Genomic DNA, 21,441 nt, shown 5'->3' with positions numbered 1-21,441 from the left:
TCCAATCCTCTAAGTCTAAGCACTATGCTTGCTGCTTCTGATGACGAGACGAGCTCTCATTAAAACGGAATTGATTATGGGGAGGAAGAATAGCATGTCTGTGCAGCAGTGACCACAGACCGTAACAAATGATAAGGAATAATGATATACAACATGCCCCCAGAACCATGACTGCTTATCATATACGCCTTATTAATTCACTCGGGGAACACGGGATAGAGAAGGGAGGTGACGAGACAAAGAAAAAAAATCTGTGCTGCGTGAGCCCTGCTCATGTGTGGTGTGTGTCCTCGGTCTGGTGTGGGGCTTGTCCTCACTGTACCTTGCATTCAATGCCAACCACCTTCCCAGCACATTAGCTCCTCAACAAACCACAACTTGTGCCACAAACCTGAACCACCAGGAACCCTCCAACAATGAACAGCAGCGAGCCACCAACCGGGGGCCCCAGGACAGAAGAACAAAAAAACCCCACGCGATCTGTGTGCTTTTATTATGTCCCGCGGGGCACATCAAACCATCCGTGGCGCGCATGCAGACGGATGTATGATGAGGAAGGTATAAGAATGTAGGAAGGGAGGAGGGAAGGAAGGGTTTAGACACTGGGGGTTGGCGGGGGGCAGAGGAGGAGGAGGAGGAGGAGATATTTCTAAACACATGCTCAACACAATCCATCATTTACTGGAACTACACAACACTTGTTCTAAAACGTACAATGAAATAACTATTCCAATCAATTCCACGTTTTACCCCCCGAGACTAGATCCGTATCAATATATAGGAAGATGAGATGATACAGTTGAACTTGCGCTTCAACATTTCCACCTTCATGCCTGATTCTACTTGTTAAAGCAAAGTACACCGTAAAGGGCATGTAACATGATCATATATCTGCACTTCATTCACTCATAGACAAGGTATGGTTGTTGTCTCTTAAGTTGCTGGGAATTTACCTGAAATTTTACATCCCCCCCCCTTCGAATATGACACGGATTGTCTTATGTTGGTCATTTTGAAACATCATTCCCTCTTTAGTTGACAAAGAAGATATGTCAGGAATTTTAAGTACCTGAGTGACTTTTATTTTATTTATTTCATGAAAAAAAAATTATGCCTCTGCTGACTACGTCGCTGGAGGCATTATGTTTTTGGGTTGTCCTTCCGCCCATGCTAATTTTCTCTGTTTTTCCTGCAACCACTTATCCGAGTGACATGATTTTCACAATCAGTGTGACAACTCATGTATAATGCTTGAATGATAATTGACGTCATAGGTCGTGTGGTGTGACAGCCATGTTGGAATAAAGGAAAAACTTTGGACCTCTGTATCTTAGTGTAGCAGCATAACAAACCTGTTGTGCATTTTGTGATACAAGCACCAAATTTGGCACAAATGTACATTAATATGTTGCGAACATTTTCAGATGTGCCACTTGAAATTCTCTCTTTATGTCCGCCATATTGGATTTCAAAATGGCCGCCACTTGAAATCCACATTTGCTCTTATCTCTGGACGAAATGCAGCTATTGACTTGATTCTGGTATCTAAATGTATGTTTTTGGGGGCAAGGAATCCAATGGTACCATTTTCAACTTAATATTATCTATCACAGTCTGTTATATAATTTTATTTGGAAATTATCTCGGCAAATATTGGATTCAACACAATACTTTGAAAAGAATGTCTTAGTTCTGTAAATGTCTTCGGTATAATACTGACATGCTACATGGTCTAGTATTTGAGGCTCGGAATATACCGGTACTGAAGATACGTGTACATAAACAGTGTCATGTTAACAAGTTCAGCATTGCCACAAGTACATGCATGTTGTTGACTCATCGTCATGTGCAGTCCCCTTCACACGCACAGAGGGCTGTGCACTGAAGGGCAGCCTTTTTGCACTTGCCGCGCCTCACACACCCTTTCTTGCACTTGCAAGAAACCAGCTCAATGCAGCTGTGAGCCGCCTCAGTTAGCCTGGTCCAGTAAGGTGTGTACTGTCCTTCTCCAGTCCTTGACCAACCCCAGTTGGTTGGTGGAGGGAGCTCTGGTGCTTGCAGCAGTATCTGACCCCACACATGTCCACCTTGATACACTGCCCTCTTGACATGTTCCTCCAGAGCTGCCTTCGTTGGAGGGATGAGCTGCACATTGTTCTTCCTTGCGAAGAGTTTCCTCCTGTCCTTGTCAATGTCTGTGCATTTGCTGGTTCGATCATACAACAGGATCACGAACCTCTCGATGATGCGCATTGCATCGTCTGGTATGTCACGAGGTGCAGAGGACAGTAGCAGCAGCGCCTCAGTGCGTTCTGGCAGTACTGTCCAGACTGCGCACGCAGTCTTCTTGGCATGTCTATGAAAACTAGACACAGTGTCGCATCCAGTTAGAGCATGGAACATTGGCAGTGCACGAGCCTTCTCTCGTCCCAATCGAGCTGCTATTTCGTGTGCTGCTAGGTATCGGAAACTCTGGCCTGTTCCGAATGCCAGCCACAGTTTGTCTTCTGGTTGCAACTCCTGTGCCAGGGACACTGCCAGCACCACAACATCTGTGTCTCCAGTCCGGATGAGTATTGCATGGTGTCCATGCTGGACTGCGTGAGATGCATGCAGCAACATCCAACTGTCAGCTTCTTCATGGTTACATGGGGCAAGTGAGGTCAGATCTGGCAGTAGTGGCTTGCTGAGCACTGCCTCTCCATCAGCAATGATGAGTTGCTTGTCTTCCTGGTCAAACCATTCCATGAGAGCTGCTGAGAGGAACCTGAACAGCTCAGTCTTGTTGCTGTCCACTCGTAGGAAGTTCTGCCAGTTTCCTGGTATGGCTGCGGCAGCCACCACACGTCTCCACACACCTTGTCCCCGCTTTGCACGTGTACTACCTTTCAGTGAATCACCAAGGTAAGTATCCCAGACCAGATCCAGGCGTGACACTGTTTGTAGCTTCGTGGACATATATGGGATGAAGATCTGTTGTGTATACTCTTCAAAGGTCTTTGATGCAGCCGGCTTCAGCATCTGGACGATGGCTGCTCCAGCAAGCACAATACAGGTCGTGACAGGAGTCTCTGTCTTTGCGTCGGAGACTTCTTCCAAGCATGTGAGGAGATCACTCTTGGTACCAGTGCAGAGGCTTCCACCATCAGACAATGCAGGAGGACATGCCTGATTCTCGTGACAAAAGAACTCCTCAAGGTTTCCATCCCTCGTCTGGCAGCCAATGTACAGGCGTGTGAAGAGTTCACGGTCATTCTTGATGGAGGCGAGCTGTTGCTGACCTATGCTCTGGCTTCTTGGAATGGAAGTGCTGAACACCTTCAGCTTGTTTTGAGGAATGGGTGCGTCCACTGCCTTTGTTCTGTCCAACAGACACTCTCTGGTGAAAGCCTTGAACTGCTCTTGGCCAATCCTCTTGGCATTTATCACGGTCTCCACAGCAGCAGGATCTGCGATCTCCTTTGTGTCCAATTTGACTACATCCTGACTCTCCTCCTCGAATGGGTTGCCCATCTCCTCTATGACACCGACGAGAGAACGAACATCTTTCACAAATGAGGCCTGTACACTTGGCGTCTGATCATGATGACGTGTGTCTGCTGTTTGCCATCTCCAGTGTTGGTTCCCATCCTGGAATTCTTCGATCACCCTGGCAACTTCTGGTCCCGCAACCATCCAGCGACGTAGGGCACTCGGGTTGTCAGTGAGCCCAACTGCTCCACCATCTCCTTTGATGCAGGCATTATTCTGCTCATGTGCCTGGTCAATCGGGATTGAAGAGAACACCCTCTGTGTTTTCTGAAATGTGAAGTGGCTTTCCCTGAATTTCCTGGCTACATCTGGGTGTTTGATGGTGAGTTCGGCCATGTCCTTCAGGTGCACTGGTATCCACCTTGCATAGTGGGTGTGATCCAGTGCATGGAACCAGGGGACCAGCTTTGTCAGAGCATCGAGGTACATCATTAACGATCCCTGCCTGAGAGAACGCACATACACTAGAACCAACAGTTCTAGTTCCAGCACGGTTGCCCAGTAGTGAAACTGGGGGATGTCTTCTCCTCTCTGGCAACACCAGTCTTCAAACTCTGGAAGGTCCTCTGCATCCCTGGTTTCTCCCAGACAGTACTGGTTGTAGGCACGGTGTTGCATGATGTACAGTGCTGCTGCAGTCACTTGATGTGAATTTATATTTTAGACTGCCAGTATATAATATATGGGCTTGTCTGAGTTAGTGATTTAGTATAGTTTTTTTTTTTTTAATTTATATTTACAGAACTAAGACATTCTTTTCAAAGTATTGTGTTGAATCCAATATTTGCCGAGATAATTTCCAAATAAAATTATATAACAGACTGTGATAGATAATATTAAGTTGAAAATGGTACCATTGGATTCCTTGCCCCCAAAAACATACATTTAGATACCAGAATCAAGTCAATAGCTGCATTACGTCCAGAGATAATCGCAAATGTAGATTTCAAGTGGTGGGCATTTTGAAATCCAATATGGCGGAAATAAAGAGAGAACTTCAAGTGGCCCAATATCTGAAAATGTTCGCAACATATTAATGTACATTTGTGCCAAATTTGGTGCTTGTATCACAAAATGCACAATTCTTTTGAATATTTGGGCGAAGCCGCCCCACTATCTCCGAAACCACTCCATGGAAACAAATTGAACCTTGGCACATGTCAAGTACTCCACATGGGAAATAAGTGTTTTTTTTATGTCATAGGTGGCTTCGTTATGACGTTATAATTCCATATGCCAAACGCTTTTTCCAATGAGTGAAAATTGAGGGTCATCTGTGGCAAATTGTATAGGGGAAAAAAATTGATGACTTAATTGGTCATGTGATTGGGCAGCCATATTTGTTTTTAACATAACCTTCAAAAATCTCAAACGGCTGAGCAGATAGTGACGAAACTTTGCAGGTATGATTGCCTATCCATGATGAACAAAAAGCTTTCCACCTATGATGTCTTCGGTCACATGGTTTAGCAGTTATGTGATGTAATAATTTTGGTGGTGGCATATCTGATGACGTCGCGATGTCGAAGAGTGCCTTTCTAGTTTATACATGGTCTAGGCTCGTAGAAGAGCTTTACACAGAACACAACACAACAAAGGGAACAGCAGGAGAAAGGGGACACACCAATAAAAGGGTGGAGGCAGAAGGTATATGGAGACGTACAAACAAGGGATGCAGGTAACGATGAGGTGTAAAGTGGAACACAAGTGGTGGACAAGAGGGATACATGAATGAAAAATTGTTGCAGGGGTTGGGGTGGTTTAACAGGTGTAGAAAAGATCATGGCTTTGGATGGGGGTACCTGAGATGGAAGTGAACAACTGTCTTGAAGGCCCAGAGGGAAGAATGATGTTGAATAGAGTGTGGAAAGGCGGTTCCACAGATGGGAAAAGAGAGTAATAAATGAGTGGAGGTGAATAGTGGTTCTGAATTTAGGCAATTTCACTCGGAGGGGGTATCTGGTAGACTGCATGCATCCTGCAGATACTTTGGGGAGGGGTGGACAGAGCACGGAGAGGGCAGAGGGTGCAAGACCACAAACGAGGCAGAAAAAGACAGAGACCACTGACCTGTCGGTGTTGGCGAAGTGACTCTGCTTCATTGCCAGAGATTCCAATGATCCTGAAAGCCTTTGTTTCCATGGTGAGGAGCGAAGGAAGATGTGAGGCAGGGAACCAGCTCAGAGGGGAGAGCAGTACTCCATCTAGCTGTGGATGAAGGCATTGTAGGTGAATAGTTGCTCAGATGTGCCAAGGAGAAGGTACTCTCACTCACTTCCTTCCTTGTTCTTTACTGTCACTCATTTCCTGCACCTCATGCTTCATCCTTATCTCTATTATAATACCAAGCTTGCACACTAAAAACTCGGCTCGCCATCACACGATCCCTATGAAATTGCTGTGGCACTTAGCGGACATGCCGACAATGTTTGGGAAGTCTTGGTGTTCCATAGTACCACTTGCATTTTGCACAATGCGTATTTTTGTCATTCCCCATGTACGGTCTGTCGTCTGCTACCAGCTATGTTGTACTGCTATTCCGTGCGTGTGCACGGGTATCGCTAGTAACTATTTAATGAAGACAGTTTGGCAACAGGTTGAAGTGAACCTTATCTCCCTCCCCCCCCCATCTACCCCCCTTCCCCACTCCCACCCCCTTTAACTTTCCATGCATGTCCAGGAGTCACTGGGCCCTTATTTACTTCTCCATCACCCACCCTCCTCTCCAGTGTCTCATTTATTGTCTCTCAATTCCTACAGGTCTCTCCAAGCCTGCAGCCGATGCCTCAGATTTGAGTGCTATTTCTTCCCATCTCTTCACTTCCTCTTTTACGAATCCAATGTATCCTTGTGTAAAGGTTGAGAGACCCGCTGCGTGTGGACGAGCCATGATGCTTTTTGCAGACCTTTTATTAATTTTATTTTTTTCTTTTCTCCCATGATTGAAATTCTAGCTTTATTTATTTTTTTTCTTTTTAAGAAGTGTTCATCTTCTTGTCTGACCTACTGTTGAAAATAAACCCGAGACATAGGAAGCTCACTGTATTTTGTGGCATTGTACAATTTATTTTGATTTGGTCCTCCATCGCAGTCGTCTCAATGCACTAAGCAGATAAAACTTTTCTTGAAGTTATTATCGAACATAAGAACAACATGTATAAATTCACGTCGTGCAAATTCTTGTGGCATCGAGTTATGCTTTTCACAATCTCATATCCTTCCGCCTCCCCTCTTCTTCTTTTCATATCTCAAGTCCCACCTCATTTCCTCCCATTGATGTACCTTATTTTTCTTTCATTTCCGCAATCATTGCTTTTCTCAAGTAACACAAGTTTTCATGAATAAAATGTCAAGTAAATTCCAGATGGTGATATTCTTTTTTAATTTTTTTGGTTTATTATATTAAAGGACTCTTTGTGGGTAATGGTAAACCACCCAGCATAACCTTTGGCCCAGCAAATGTGATGCTCTGTTAAGAGTACGGTTCATGTGATTGAATGAAAGTTTGGCTATGATCGAGTTTTTTTTCCATTGTGTGTGTGTGTGTGTGTGTGTGTGTGTGTGTGTGTGTGTGTGTGTGTGTGTGTGTGTGTGTGTGTGTGTGTGTGTGTGTGTGTGTGTGTGTGTGTGTGTTGCCTGGGCACTAATTGGTTCTGAAGTTAATTGAGATGAATATACCCTCTCCACCCCCTCTCTTCTTCCCTAACCCACTCTGTTAATGACAAAATATACCTCACACAATTTTGTTTGTGTTTATATTTGTGATTACAAGAGCGGAGATGTCTGGAGAGTCATTTTATTGTCATAAATATTTTGCCGACAACTTTTGGTGTGCATCGTCTTTGGGCGACCAGAAACCTTTACAGATTGTGCAGTGCTTATTGATTGTTTGAAGTTCAAAGGTTACAAAAGCAAACTTCATGAACTCTATGAATGTTTATGGGGTGATTTTTAAAGTGAATAAATGCCTCATTTCCATTTGGGGAAATGCATGTCGTTTTGCTCTCCTCCTGTGCTTGTCAGATGTATCCAACATCTACATCCTCTTCTTGGTGTGAATTCAGGCTTGCTGGTCTTGCGGGAACAGCAGGTGGTTGGTATAGAGTTTGATAGACTGGAATTACCTTGTCTTTTCGGCAAGAACAATCTTTCAGAAGATATACAAATGGAGACTAATAAGGCCCTGCTGCTGCAGCGGTGCCCTGTGACAGATTGGTCAGTTGTGGTGGGATTAGGTGTGTATGAATATTTGGTACTAAATGCTGCAGTCATGTTTATAAACAAAATCTTTTCCACCAAAGTAACAGAAAAAGGTAATAATCTATTACTGCCAACACTAGTAGATGAATATACCGTATAATGTATATTCATCTATTACTCCCACTCCCCAATTTGGGCTGACAGGATGGCATAGAGGTACACACATTCACCTCGAAGCTGTCTAGCCTTGATTTGAATCCTGACCTAGCTATAAACTGTCATCCCGCTGTTTCACAGACAGGGTGATTCATCATTGTGAATGCTGTCCCTTGGTTGGACGTTAAACAAGAGTTCTGTCTGCTCTCATTAGTTGGTGGATGTTGAAGATCCCAGTGTGTTTCGTGAATAACAGGTGAGCTTTTGCCAGCATTGTGAACAAATTTCTGCCCTAACCAGTAGAGGGCATTGCATTAGCGGCAGAGCTGCACCCTCAGCCATTAATACAATCTGCAGCCTTGCACTGCATACAAATGAAAAAGACTCCCCAATTATTCCCACATTCATGGGGGGTTTGCCAAGGAAAGTTTTTGGCCCATAGTGGGGCAGGTAACAGCAATTTTTGAGAGGAATCGTGCAAATGATACAATCATCAAATTTGGCACATTTGTTCTCCAGGGGATTCTAATCAAATCTGCCCGATTGGCAATTTGAAAATCCAAGATTGTGGCCATCTTGAAAAATGGCCGCCATCTTGGATTTCCAAATGGCCAATCGGGTAGATTTGATCAGAAAGCCCTGCAGAACAGAAATGCCAAATTTGATGCTTGTATCATAATTTGCATGATGTTTCTACTATCTACTACACTACCAGGTCTTTCACAAACCTGCTAGTTGGGCTTGATGTATGAAGCTGGTTTGTGTCATAAGTTGGTCACGATGCTTGCGATAACTCACCTACTGCGTGAGCCACCATGATATTTTTAACGTCCAACTACTACTAGATGGTAAATCCAGCTTGACATCTATCTGATGGATGGCACACTCTGTGATGTGAATCACTATTTGGGTGGAGCATGATTGCCTTCTCTCTGAAGTACTACTTGGATGGTTTATAGTCTGATCAGGAATTGAACCCAAATTACACAGTACAACTGCAAGTGCACTATCCTGTTGGATTAGAGAAAGATGATGCAGAGCAAAAAAAAAAAATTCCACTTTTCTTTATTTATTACAAACAAATGCCACCCGTCGCTTCGCTGATGGGAATACTAAAGGGCAGAGTGGGGAGGTGGAGGGGGAAAGAGAGGAGAGGTGTGGGAGTGAGGAGGGGTTGGGGAAGGTAAGGTAGACGTGTGGTGGAGCGTTAATTATGATTCATACCGTCTCGTCAAAATGATTCTACATGGAATAACAGTGAAGATGGAAACAGAAAAATGTCTGAAATCCATTTTCTATCAAGAGAGAGAGGGAGAGGTGTGGGAGGATGCTGCACTGTATTAGGGGGGGGGGCAGAGCGAGGATAAGAGAGATATGGGGAGAGGGGAGTTTGCAGAGAGAAAATGTTCTGCTTTATGAATAACACACACCAATATATTAGTGCTTGGCTAATATCGGCAATTTTTCAGGAATTGGCACATTGGAGTCAGTGATTGCTGACAACAGTACATACTATGCATAACCCAAAAACCTTGAGTCGCTTTCACCATTGTGTGGGGGGGGTGAATTTCATTACACAAATTTTAAAAAGCAACATTGCATTTATATAGACTTTTCAAGGAGATGTGCATAAACATTAATATTTTAAAACAGCTGCACGTGAAGGGTGGTAAAAAATTTGCCTCGGTAATTTAGAAAACGCGTTACTACGGCAAAGGGCTTCGAAATTGGGTGTTATCAAATACATTTTGTTTTGAAACTCACAAAGAGAAACGTATAACCTTTATTAAGTCCACCCAATAACCAATTGCTTGAGAAACAGTCACAAGGACAAAGGAAAACTTCATAAGATCTGGGATGAAACTTTGCCAGCACGGTGCCCAGAACAGGTATGGAATGCTGACACCTGTGGAGAGTCCCTGCAGATTCAAATCTACCCATATGTACCATGTCCGTGTGCGCTGCATATGTACCTCTGCCTTGTATAGCAACTGCCAACTGTACATCCCGATGGGGACAATGAACTGTTCCGCTATCGACTGGGGCGCTCGGCAAATGTCTTAAGCACTCGAGCAAGCACTCCAATGGAACGCCTGGCTTGGCAAGCGATTACCAATTGCTTTCAATAAACCCATGCACCAGAAATGCCCAAGTAAGGTCTGATTTGGACAAATTAACACTTTTTTTTTAAAGGATCAGAATTGCTGCTGAGTTCATTTCTGGAGCTTAAAAATTTGTAATTTGGCGTAGTTGAAGAGATTCTCGAGATTATGGCATGTGCGGAAATGAAATGAAGCTACGAACGCTTGCGTCTCAGGGCGTTTATAAGCATTGCAGTGTATCCAGCAATTCGTAGGTATCAATATGAGTGAGGAGAGTGAAAAAAGAACCAAAAACTATCGTTCATAAATCATGGCCTGTTCCAAGTCAAGGCATGGTTGAGCAGGCCATAAAACATGGTGACTTCAGACCCCAACGAGGTTACTTAGGAATCGCCTTGTCGAAGATTTCCTCTTCAAGCATTTGTAATTGGTGTTGCCAGCTCAAAGTGTGAATGAGTAAAGACATTGTTCTTCACTCATAAAATATTACTTGAACTTTGGTAAAATGCTGCAGTTGAGAGGATTCCCTTGTAAACATAATTATTCATGTATTCTGTTACATTTGCTTTCTGTAAAACAAACATCTGCCTTCAGTTGATATTGATTTGTCATTTTTTATTCAAACTATGTAACAACCTGGAAATGTTGCATAAGTTCCAGGAAGATGTGAGTATATCAATTACTACATGATTCAATAGAATTTTAGATATTTCTTCTTTAGTGCACAAATTTAATGAATGTAATGCATGGCTTTTATGTGCAGACACATTGTAAAAAGCTGGCGAGGTCCTGTGAGAAGCGCCAGTCAATGTAATATAATGTTCTTTATCAATGCTGAGAATGTGTCTCTTGATCTGAATAACTGTCTGTACTTTCAAACCTTGAGGGGCTGTTGTGATCTTTTCTGATTGGCTGTACCTGGGCCTTCCCTACTGGGACCATTATTATTTAGACTCTCTTCCAACCCTTTCCCAGTAGCAGAAAGCAGTTATTAGCTCGCCTGTTCGAAGAACAGAGAGCAATAGCGATACCCCCAGCGTGAGCGTGAAACTGTTAGTTTTTGGTGCAAGTTATTTCCTTTCTAATGTTTTTATCTACCACACTATTTTTTACTGATTACAATATACAAATACATATATTGCTTTAAAATTATTTGGATCAGACTTCACTGCAATGCTTTATAAAAAAATATTATTAGACTCGTCTTTTAAAAGCAATAAATGTATAAACAGGCGAGCGTTGGGTGGCTTTGACACCAAATCTCTGGTTTTGATCTTGAACTATGGGAATAGTTACTCTTTCACAGATTAAAAGCTTTTCCTCTTTTATCCTGCTTGTTAGTCTGGTGTTGGCTGAGTGGTTAGGGTGGTGGCTTGGGATCCTAGGGTCCTGACTTAGTGGTTAGGGTGGTGGCTTGGGATCCTAAGGTCCTGACTTAGTGGTTCGGGTGGTGGCTTGGGATCCTCGGGTCCTGAGTTTGAGCCCCGTTGGCCACTGAATTAACACCAGCGGGCTTGATTCAGCTTTTCATCCTTCTGAGGTTGGCGAAATGAGCACCATTGTACTGGTAATAGGGGCACTGCATCAGCGGCATAGCTGCACCCCTAACCAATGATGCAACCAGCAGCCAAAAAGGCTGCACACAAAGGGAATTCTGCTTGTGCTTGTTTAATCATTTCCCCCACTCATCCTTGTTTCATATAGAAGGGGTTGCATTAGTATGGTTTTTTTATTTTTATTTTATATATATATATATATATATATATATATATATATATATATATATATATATATATATATATATATATATTCATTCATTTGATTTTTTTTCTCCCCCGTATGTGCACACGCACGTAATTAAACATTCTCTGTGTGCTGAACCTGAGTGGAAATCGAGTTCATTTCTTCCACAGTCTTTTGACCCCATGGAGAGCGAGGTGGCTGAGGATGCACCTGATGGAGGATATAATTAAATAATGCCGCTAATTATCTTCAAAAGGAGTGTTTTAATTCACCCAAACACTCAATTTTCAATCTTGCACTTCCTTGGAGTTTTCTTAGTATGCATGCAAAGTTTCAGGCTGATAGGTTTCATGGTTTTGGAGATATGGAGGACACACACACACACACACACACACACACACACACACACACACACACACACACACACACACACACACACACACACACACACACACACACACACACACACAGATCAATAACTTGTACTTCCAATCCTTTCATTTGCAGTTAATTTCTGTAAACATTATTTATTAAGCTTCATCCTATAGCATAGGGGAGCCTGGTGTTGGCGCAGTGGTTAGGGCAGCGACTTGGGATCCAAAAGGTCCTGAGTTCAAGCCCCGTTGGGCCACTGAATTAATACACCGGGGGGTTGACTCAGCCTGTCATCCTTCCGAGGTCGGCGAAATGAGTACCAGTATACTGGGCCGGTGTATACCCCGGTTAAAATAGGTGTACCATATCACTGTGTCGTAAGAGGCGACCAGGGTTGCGTCAGGAAGGGCATCCGGCGTAAAACATGTGCCAAATCACTATGCGGATCATACGGATGATCCGCTGTGGCGACCCCTAACGGGAGCAGCCGAAAGATGAAGAAGAAGAAGAAGAAGAAGAAGATCCTATAGCATATGGGAAGGCTTATTGCTGCTGTTGGGTTTGTTTCTACAATTAGCACCCCCAATTTTTAATGGAACCACAGAGGTTCTTCGACCCCCCCCCCCCCCAAGGAGTACAAAAGTACCATTTAGAAATACTTATTTATTTATTTATTCTTTCTGCACTCAACACTCCCAATTTCCGAGCTGTATTTCGGAGCCCACTGGTGCTTTCAGAATGAAATTTTGCATCAATAATGGAAAAACAAAGTATGTGGGGTTGACATAACTTTTTTATTTTGTCCTAATTTTTAAGGTCATGACCTGATTATAGACATTTTAACTTTTTCACCAAAACTCGACTCAGGATTGTCCGATCAGAATGAAATTTTCCTCTCCAGATAGCCTTGGGCAGAGAGCAAGGTGCATTACTGCTTAATTTACATTATACCCCTCCGGGTTAAGGTCAAGGTCAAATGGTGGACTTAATTTAATAATTTTTTAATCCACTTTTTTTCTTTTTTTTTTGCCAATGTAGAATCTTAAAGACTGCTTGGCCTTCCAAAATTTTCTTGTATCATAATACTGTACCTGACATTTGATGTGTGTCCACACGCACACACACACACACACGCACACACACGCACACACATGCACACACATGCACACACATGCACACACATGCACACACATGCACACACATGCACACACATACACACACATACACACACATACACACACATACACACACATACACACACATACACACACATACACACACATACACACACGCATTTAAAGGCCATTTTCCCCGCTAAAGCAGGGGTTAGCCTTGCGGGCCCCATGACAATCTTCTCCACTTTACCCTGTTTTCTGCATCTCTCCTTCTTAATCCCCTTGCCCACATTTCCTCTTCCACCACATTTAGCCAAGTTTTTCTCGGTCTTCCCCGTCCTCTACTTCCTACTACACTCATTTCCAACACTCCTCTCACCCAGTCACTTTCATCCTTCCTCAACACATGACCCAACCATCTCAACCTGTTTCTCTTCACAACCTCCATCACAGACTCTATTCCCATCATCTTCCGCAAGTCATCATTTGTCTTCCTCTCTCTCAACGATACTCCACACATCCACCGAACCATTCGCATTTCCACCCTTTCCAGCCTTTGTTGCTGCTCCATGTTCAGTACCCATGTCTCACTCCCATAAATCATTGTACTCCTCACACATGTAGCATACACCTTTCCCTTCAGCTTCAACGACACTCCCCTCTTCGTCAGCACGCCACTCAGTTCCCTAAACTTCTTCCATGCACATCTCACTCTAGCAACCGTCGAAGAGTCTGATCCACCTTCTCCATTCAGCACGTCTCCAAGATAGCAAAATGTTTTCACCCCTTCCAGCTTCACACCATCTCCAAGATCCAACTCAACAATTCCTTCATCTGCTGCTCCCTCGATGCACACCTTACACTTGAATGTAGCTGCCACACTGGTTAATGACCCTCTCACCCCACTACATTTTTGATGAACCCATTCAGCACACATTGTACACTGAATGGAGTTCACTCTGACACCCTTCCTGCACACAGCACACGGCCACTTCCCAGTCCTTTCCACCTCACCACATGCTTTACCACTTACCATCACCTTCGTCTTTCCGATATTCACCTTCAAACCTTTTGCCTCCATACATTCCTTCCACTTGTTCATCTTCTCCTTCAGTCCATCCATACTCTCTGCAATCAACACCAGATCATCTGCATACAGCAGCTCCCACGGTAAACCCTCCTTTACCCTCCGAACCAGCACCTCCATCACAACTACAAATAGAAGTGGACTTAGTACCGACCCCTGGTGCACTCCCACCCTCACCTCAAACTCACCACTGTTCCCATCGTTCGTCCTTACAGCTGTGCGTGCTCTCTCGTACATGGCCATCACTACTCTGATCAACCATTCCTCCACTCCTAACTTCCTCAATGCCCATGTCATAACTTCACGTGGAACCCTATCAAATGCTTTCTCCAGATCAACAAACCCAAAAAACAACTTCTTCCTCTTCTCCATGTACTTCTCCTGCAACTACCTTACAATAAAAATCGCATCTGTCGTTCCTCTTCCTGGCATAAATCCAAACTACATTTCATCAATCTTTACCTTCTTCCTTATCCGTTTCTCCAACACCCTTTCCAATACATTCATTCCATGCTCCAATAACTTTATTGCTCTATAGGAGCCACAGTCCAGAGGGTCACCTTTCCCCTTGTGCAGAGGGACGAGGGTACTCAGTTCCCAATCCACTGGAATGCGGCCTTCTTTCACCACCAGATTACAGATCTCTGTCATTCTCTTCACACCCCAACTTCCCGCTGCCTTCAACATATCTCCCACAACTCCCGTCGGCCCTCCTGCTTTTCTACTCTTCATTGCTCTTATAGCTTCCTCAACTTCCTTCTCAGTTCTCGATCTTGTGTCCTTGATCGACTGTGTTTGTATTGCGACCGAACAAAAAACACCTGTTTGATCATAAGTTGAATAATTTTCCTCTGATCTTAATGATGCTGATTTTTATGGATAGATTGTAGATGGAGACATTTTCTTTATTTACACTCCATCTATAAATGTTGAAGGTCAACGTCATGTAGCAGTTCAAAAAAAAAAATGCCATTGTTGGATCGCGGGGCAGGGGTAAGTCGCGGGCGATCGCCAAGGGTAAGCTGGGGGAGGTTTTTCCCTTCGCGATTGCTTTATGATCGCAGATTTCGGATTGTTTGTTTTTTGGGGGTTTGAAGCATTTAATTTGACAAACTTTTCTGAATTGGAGTATGGATGAGCCTGGTAAAAGTAAAGGTGAACTTCAGGTGTGCTCTTTTATATGCGTTTTATTTACATTGTACAAGGTTATTCAGCATGTACATCAACAATGGTTCATCACATCGCAAATAGGAAAGATGTGCAGACAACAGGACGATGCAAAACTCAATATGGGAGAGTGGAAAGTACAAAACAATGCAGGATTGCACAATATGCTATCACTTTTTACTTTGAATCTCAACTTGCTTAAGTACCTACAAATATGTAGCTCATTCGATTGGCCATGTCTGCTTGAATGCTAAACATCCTGTTGAGTAACTTGTACAGAAAACCTAACACCTTGCACGACGACGACCATCTATTGTGTGTCTCCTTTGTTTCACTCTTTGCTGTAAATTTACAGAGGGCTCCCATTCGAAGCATGAGGTATGGCAACGTTAAAGTGGAAATAACTTGTGGAATGGACTGTTTCCTACTTTTGTCTTTGACAAATTCACCTTTTGGGGACACAGATTTCCATTTGATGAAGATGTCTCTTCAAAACGTCTCTGGCCCCATCTTGCCAATAATAGAACTGTGTTGTCACCTGTGTTAGCTTTTTTTTGCCACATACTTCAGGAAATTAAAGACTGGTGTTAACACCATTATGCTAACGATATATATGAAACGTGGACAGTGGGTAACCAGAGTGTATCAAGAGTGCTTTCCACTTCCAAAGTTTAAGACTCGATGAGACAAGTGTATAAGATGGGCAAAGGCCTCTGGTTCATCATAAGTCTAACTTAAGGCCAACTGTCATCTTCGTTCGTTCGCATTCGGCACAAGGCTGTGGGGTAGCATCATTGGCTGAGGGTGTGGCTGTGCCGCTGATGCAACAATGCCCTCTGATGGTTCGGGCAGGAATTTGTAATTTGTTTATGGTATCGGTGATAGTTCACCCACTCTTCTTGAAGGACACTGTGGGATCTTTAATGGCCACCAGCAAATGCTGGCCAATAGGACACCCATTTAACGTCCATCTGAGGGACAGCACACACATTGATAAATCGCCCTAACTGTGAAACACCAGGATGACCGTTTATAGCTGGGTCAAGATTCCAACTCAGGCTAGATGGCTTTAAGGGAGAGTGCATACCTCCAGGCCACCCCGTCAGCTGTAGTGTGTAAGGTCCTTGTTTGTATTATCGAGGATTAGCAAGCGTGATATTGATGGTTAATATTGCCCTGGAAGATGCTTTGAAGGTCTTGTTGCCCTGAGCGTATCTCCAGATGCTCCATAGATTTTGCAGCTTATTCACACCCCGATGGTGTATCTATCCTCCAGACCAACACTATTTATTACTCCCCCAGTTTCTTTCCTCGTGATGTTCTACACTGGAACTCCTTGCTGGTGTCTTATTCTCCATTTTCCTTTAACACTCCTATCACTGCTGGTATAAGCAAATTGTGTGGGATTGTACATCAATTGGTTTGAGACCAAATCTCTGGCTATCACACCGAACAACGTCAACCCACCATACATGGAGATCCATGGTGAATGAGTGTAATGCGTGGATCAGTGACCGCTCTAGGCTCCATAATCAACAAACCTGGCACACTCCGGTCATATCGCTTCTCGTATTACCAAAGTAGTCGTGGCTCTCAGTCTGTCTGAACAACTTTTCTGCGAGAGGTTCATTCAATGGGAATCAACAATCAAGTTGTATCGTGCCCCGGTGCTGTCCTCTTGTATGGGTCAGTCCTGGGCAACAACTGCTGCAGACCTGTGCAGACTGGATGTATTGATGTGAAACAGCTGAGACATCTGGAAGACATCGATTTGTGCCAGCGCATCACAAACTCACAGATTCGCCACCAAACGAAACAGCCCCATGCCTTATCCCAACTCTGCCAATGACCACTCACTCGGTATGGACACTATTGTATGTCGGTACGCATACCAGGTGTATCACTTCAATCCAACCCAAGCTGGCTAGCACCACCATGGAGACTGCTCCAAAAAAGATGATCTGAGACTATTAGACAGCATCTGACTGCAGCCAACATTAGTCTAATCCTTGCCCTTAGCCTGATCCTCCTCAAGCTGTTAGGGTTAGATGAAGTTATCTAACCTTCTAGTTATGTTAGGGTTATATGAAGGTTAGATGAAGGGTTAGGTTAGATTAAGACCAAAAAAGATGAAGTAATATTATCCTGGAAGGGCCTATGCTGGGCCTTCAGCAAGGCCTCCAAATCAAGTAAGTCAAGCATCCTTCAGGTCTGGTTTTATTCTCGTTCCTGACTCCAGTATATAAACTCTCACCCTTGTGATTTACAGGCAGGATGTTTCATCAATGATGTGCGCTATCCTTCCAATGGACGCTAACCTGGGGACCCGTCCACCAGCATTTACGGGAGCTTTGGTTGTTGGTTGACGTTAAAGATCCCACCTTGTCTGTCGAAAACGAGGTGAGTCATCACCGGCATCCTGAACAAATTCCTCGCCTCACCTGCAGGGGGCGGTGCATCAGCAACACAGCCCCGCTACAGAAATGATGCAACCAGTGGAAAAATCTGCAATCAAATCATGGTCCCATATACATTTGCAAAATAGATTGCTTTCGTGGACTTCATACTGTCGATGTATTGTGACGGTGGACAAATAATACACAATTCATGACAAAGCTACTGTTCATGATAAGCAGGGATAGACGTCTTGAACACATTGGTGTCTTTGTCTCAAAGAAAGCTATATGTGAACTTACATTTGACTGTAGGCAAAATTGACTTGAAATATGATTATCTCTTATCTTTGCAAGTTCCACTAATAATTCTCGTGTGTGAATGTACAGTCACTGGCTATACATTGAGTCACGTGGTCTTCACGTCATTAGGTAGGTCTATGTATTTAAAGAGGAAACGAGATTGCGCATGCCATTCATTTCGAGAAGCATGATAAAATTTAGTTATTCCTCGAGGAAGTGTTGAAGCTGATGCAAGTGTCCGTCCGTAACTAGTAACTTGGGTCTGCCTGCAATTGAGAAAACCTCGAATGGGAAAGAGGACAAGGCGCAAAAGGAGAACCACTGATGGGCATGGACACGGTGCACATCCATTGGAACCAGAGCTGCTCAACAATCACCAAATGTTCAACCGTCAATGAGATCACAACACATCCACAAAGAAAACTCAGTGAATTGCATATTATTGGATGTGAGGGAAATTCAAAGACCTGAACTTTACCATTTACCAAATAATCTTCCAATACTGATACTGTGAATACCAATGTCTATCTTCTGGCCTGATGGAAGGAAGTCATATACTGATGAGATAATCCAATTTCGTGTTTGGCATACGATTGTTGATACTGTACAATGTAAAGCTACGTGAAGCATTGGACCTCGAACGCATCACGCCAACAGTTGAGGCTTCTGCCAATAGAAGGCGGTCTGTAGTTTGTTCTCCTCCCATGTTTCGGTACTCTCATCTCATTGCAAGACCGAGTTACATGCACCAGGTATCTGGGAATCGTGATTGATTGGATCCACGCTTTGGTCCCGGATGACAGTGCCACCATCCATTAGCAAGACAGCAATGCAGAACACACACCGTGGACTTCACAAATTGACCATGCCAACCACAGTTTCTGGATACCAACCATTTGATCATCTTCAGCACATGCTATATCATCAAAGGAATTGCCTTCCCAGATTAACTGCCCTCTCTGAGACGACCAAGTGCAATCATCCGAGGTTGGATGGAGGTATTCGTAGCAAATGTCATCGCCCGTCGTTTGTCATGCTTTATCGAATCTCCATCCTGTTGCTGTCATTTCAGGCGAGAGCTAATGTCGGCCAGTGACTGTATAATTATTTGTTGTAAATGGTGATACTTGGAAATTGAATGAACAAAGAGGATGGATAAAAAGTGTTGCCTTCATAAAACATTGCATCTTTTATCGTTTGTACGATGCGAGTACAAATACCTTGAGCTTTACGCTTGCTTTGTTGTGAATGGCACGAGGAGGCGATTGATATAAATCAAGCTTTGCGGCAGGAGAGGACATTTAACATTGGGTTGATATCAGAGGAAAGAAGGGATGAAAAAAAAATGGTGTGGAATGGAGGTGAGGTTTCATTTCTCCTCGTCATCAACCTCTTCATTGCAGGCGTCAGCCAGGTACCGCCCTGGAGAATACGGTAACATCATCTCAACCATCCATACTCTCCTTCAACCTGATACCTTATCATACCTTCCTTTAACACATTGCTTCCACTCAGAATGGGCTTTGTACTTGATCTCATAGTATTTCTCACCTTTATTGCCTCTTGTCAAACTAGATATCAACTATTGAAGATATCAACTACCTACCAGAGTGGACGCTCTTCTTGACAAGTGCAAGCTTAAAGTTGCTCGTGGATCCCGTTTTCACCTCCAAACCCGAGCAAGAAGCTCCGTCGCTACGGAATCGTACGGCCAGTACTTGAGGGGGACCGGGGTTGCCCTTCAGCTCACACTTGGCACTCAGCTTTCCAGTTACTGCAACAACATACCAAAACAACTGACGGTTTTACCCTGGACAGCTGCAGTATTGATAAACACTGCACGTAGTGTGTGACGCGTCACAACAAATCCTGTAACAATTTATACACTGCACTTTCGAGGTGCATGACCGTTCCACAATATTCCATGTCTGGATATGAGAAAGGTGATGAGGTGAACCATTTCTACCCATTCATAAATGGTGCGCAGTAACTGTCTATTTATGAATCGGGAAATGCTTTGCCCACACAGGAACCATTTGTGAGCTAAACGTTGTGGTGGACCTTCTGGAGCATACCATGGTTGTTATTTTGAAGTTCAGGTAGTTTCCAGGAAATCTGTCCCTGTTTGGCAAGCCTAGACACACACACACACACACACACACACACACACACACACACACACACACACACACACACACACACACACACACACACACACACACACACACACACACACACACACACCAAATGAAGCATTTCAACAAAATAGCTTCCAGAATGAAGAAACGAGCACACAATTGTGGGGCCTTTTATCATTATGGTGTGTTTGATGAAAGTTAATTCTGGAGCACTTTAATGTGTTGTCGTCATGTAAAATGTACGAAGCTTTACGATGAAGCTGTTTACACCATTCATTGTTTAATAACAATGTAATAACAGGTGTGTGTGTGTGTGTGTGTGTGTGTGTGTGTGTGTGTGTGTGTGTGTGTGTGTGTGTGTGTGTGTGTGTGTGTGTGTGTGTGTGTGTGTGTGTGTGTGTGTGTGTGTGTGTGTGTGTGTGTGTGTGTGTGTGTGATCATCTCCTAATGCTTCAGTCACATTTGGCTCGGTGGCCGTAGGGTCTAAAAAATCTACGGCCACGAGCAATTATAGGGTGGCCGCAGTATTTCCACGGTCACACAATGTAGCAGTCACATATGTTTTTATTTTTCGGGGAGCTGCACGGGGTATTTAGAAATTGTGGAGACCGAAAACGTGGGGGTGCCGTATGGTCTTTGATTTGATGTCGCACATTGACCTTAGGGGGGGGCCCTGCGGCGACCATATCATTTTCAAGGCAGACGCAAGGTGCCCGCAAGGGGACCGCAGGGGGGCCATAAGGCGAACGTGCGGCCAGACGGACGGTAACGAGTGGGTATATATATATATATATATATATATATATATATATATATATATATATATATATATATATATATATATATATATATATATATATCCCGTTGGGCCACTGAATTAATACACCAGAGGGTTGACTCAGCCTGTCATCCTTCCGAGGTCGGCGAAATGAGCACCAGTATACTGGGCCGGTGTATACCCCAGTTAAAATAGGTGTACCTTATCCCTGTGTCGTAAGAGGCGACCAGGGTTGCGTCAGGAAGGGCATCCGGCGTAAAACATGTGCCAAATCACAATGCGGATCATACGGATGATCCGCTGTGGCGACCCCGAACGGGAGCATCCGAAAGAAGAAGAAGATATATATATAT

At 43.8% G+C, this 21,441-nt stretch overlaps 2 protein-coding genes across 2 annotated transcripts in view; one reads left to right on the top strand and one right to left on the bottom strand.

The window, feature by feature from the left end:
* The window catches only part of OXCT1 (3-oxoacid CoA-transferase 1), a 45,219-nt gene extending 37,692 nt beyond the window's left edge, over positions 1–7,527 (top strand). Inside the window, exon 17 of the mRNA XM_085846012.1 lies at positions 6,292–7,527. Coding sequence (XP_085702138.1) covers positions 6,292–6,327 — 36 coding nt within the window. The 3' untranslated portion in view covers positions 6,328–7,527. The remainder of the gene's footprint in view (positions 1–6,291) is intronic.
* A 7,951-nt stretch (positions 7,528–15,478) lies between these two features.
* The window catches only part of LOC147016877 (F-BAR domain only protein 2-like), a 106,338-nt gene continuing 100,375 nt past the window's right edge, over positions 15,479–21,441 (bottom strand). Inside the window, exons 14-16 of the mRNA XM_085846011.1 lie at positions 20,248–20,306; positions 19,779–19,946; positions 15,479–19,594 (exon numbers count right to left, since the gene is read on the bottom strand). Coding sequence (XP_085702137.1) covers positions 19,542–19,594; positions 19,779–19,946; positions 20,248–20,306 — 280 coding nt within the window. The 3' untranslated portion in view covers positions 15,479–19,541. The remainder of the gene's footprint in view (positions 19,595–19,778; positions 19,947–20,247; positions 20,307–21,441) is intronic.

This window comes from Eptatretus burgeri, chromosome 11, assembly GCF_056783735.1.
Source record: "Eptatretus burgeri isolate ZD-2024b chromosome 11, Ebu_testis_v1, whole genome shotgun sequence".
In the NCBI taxonomy this organism is placed as follows: domain Eukaryota; kingdom Metazoa; phylum Chordata; class Myxini; order Myxiniformes; family Myxinidae; genus Eptatretus; species Eptatretus burgeri.
This window is presented reverse-complemented; position numbering and strand designations above follow the sequence as displayed.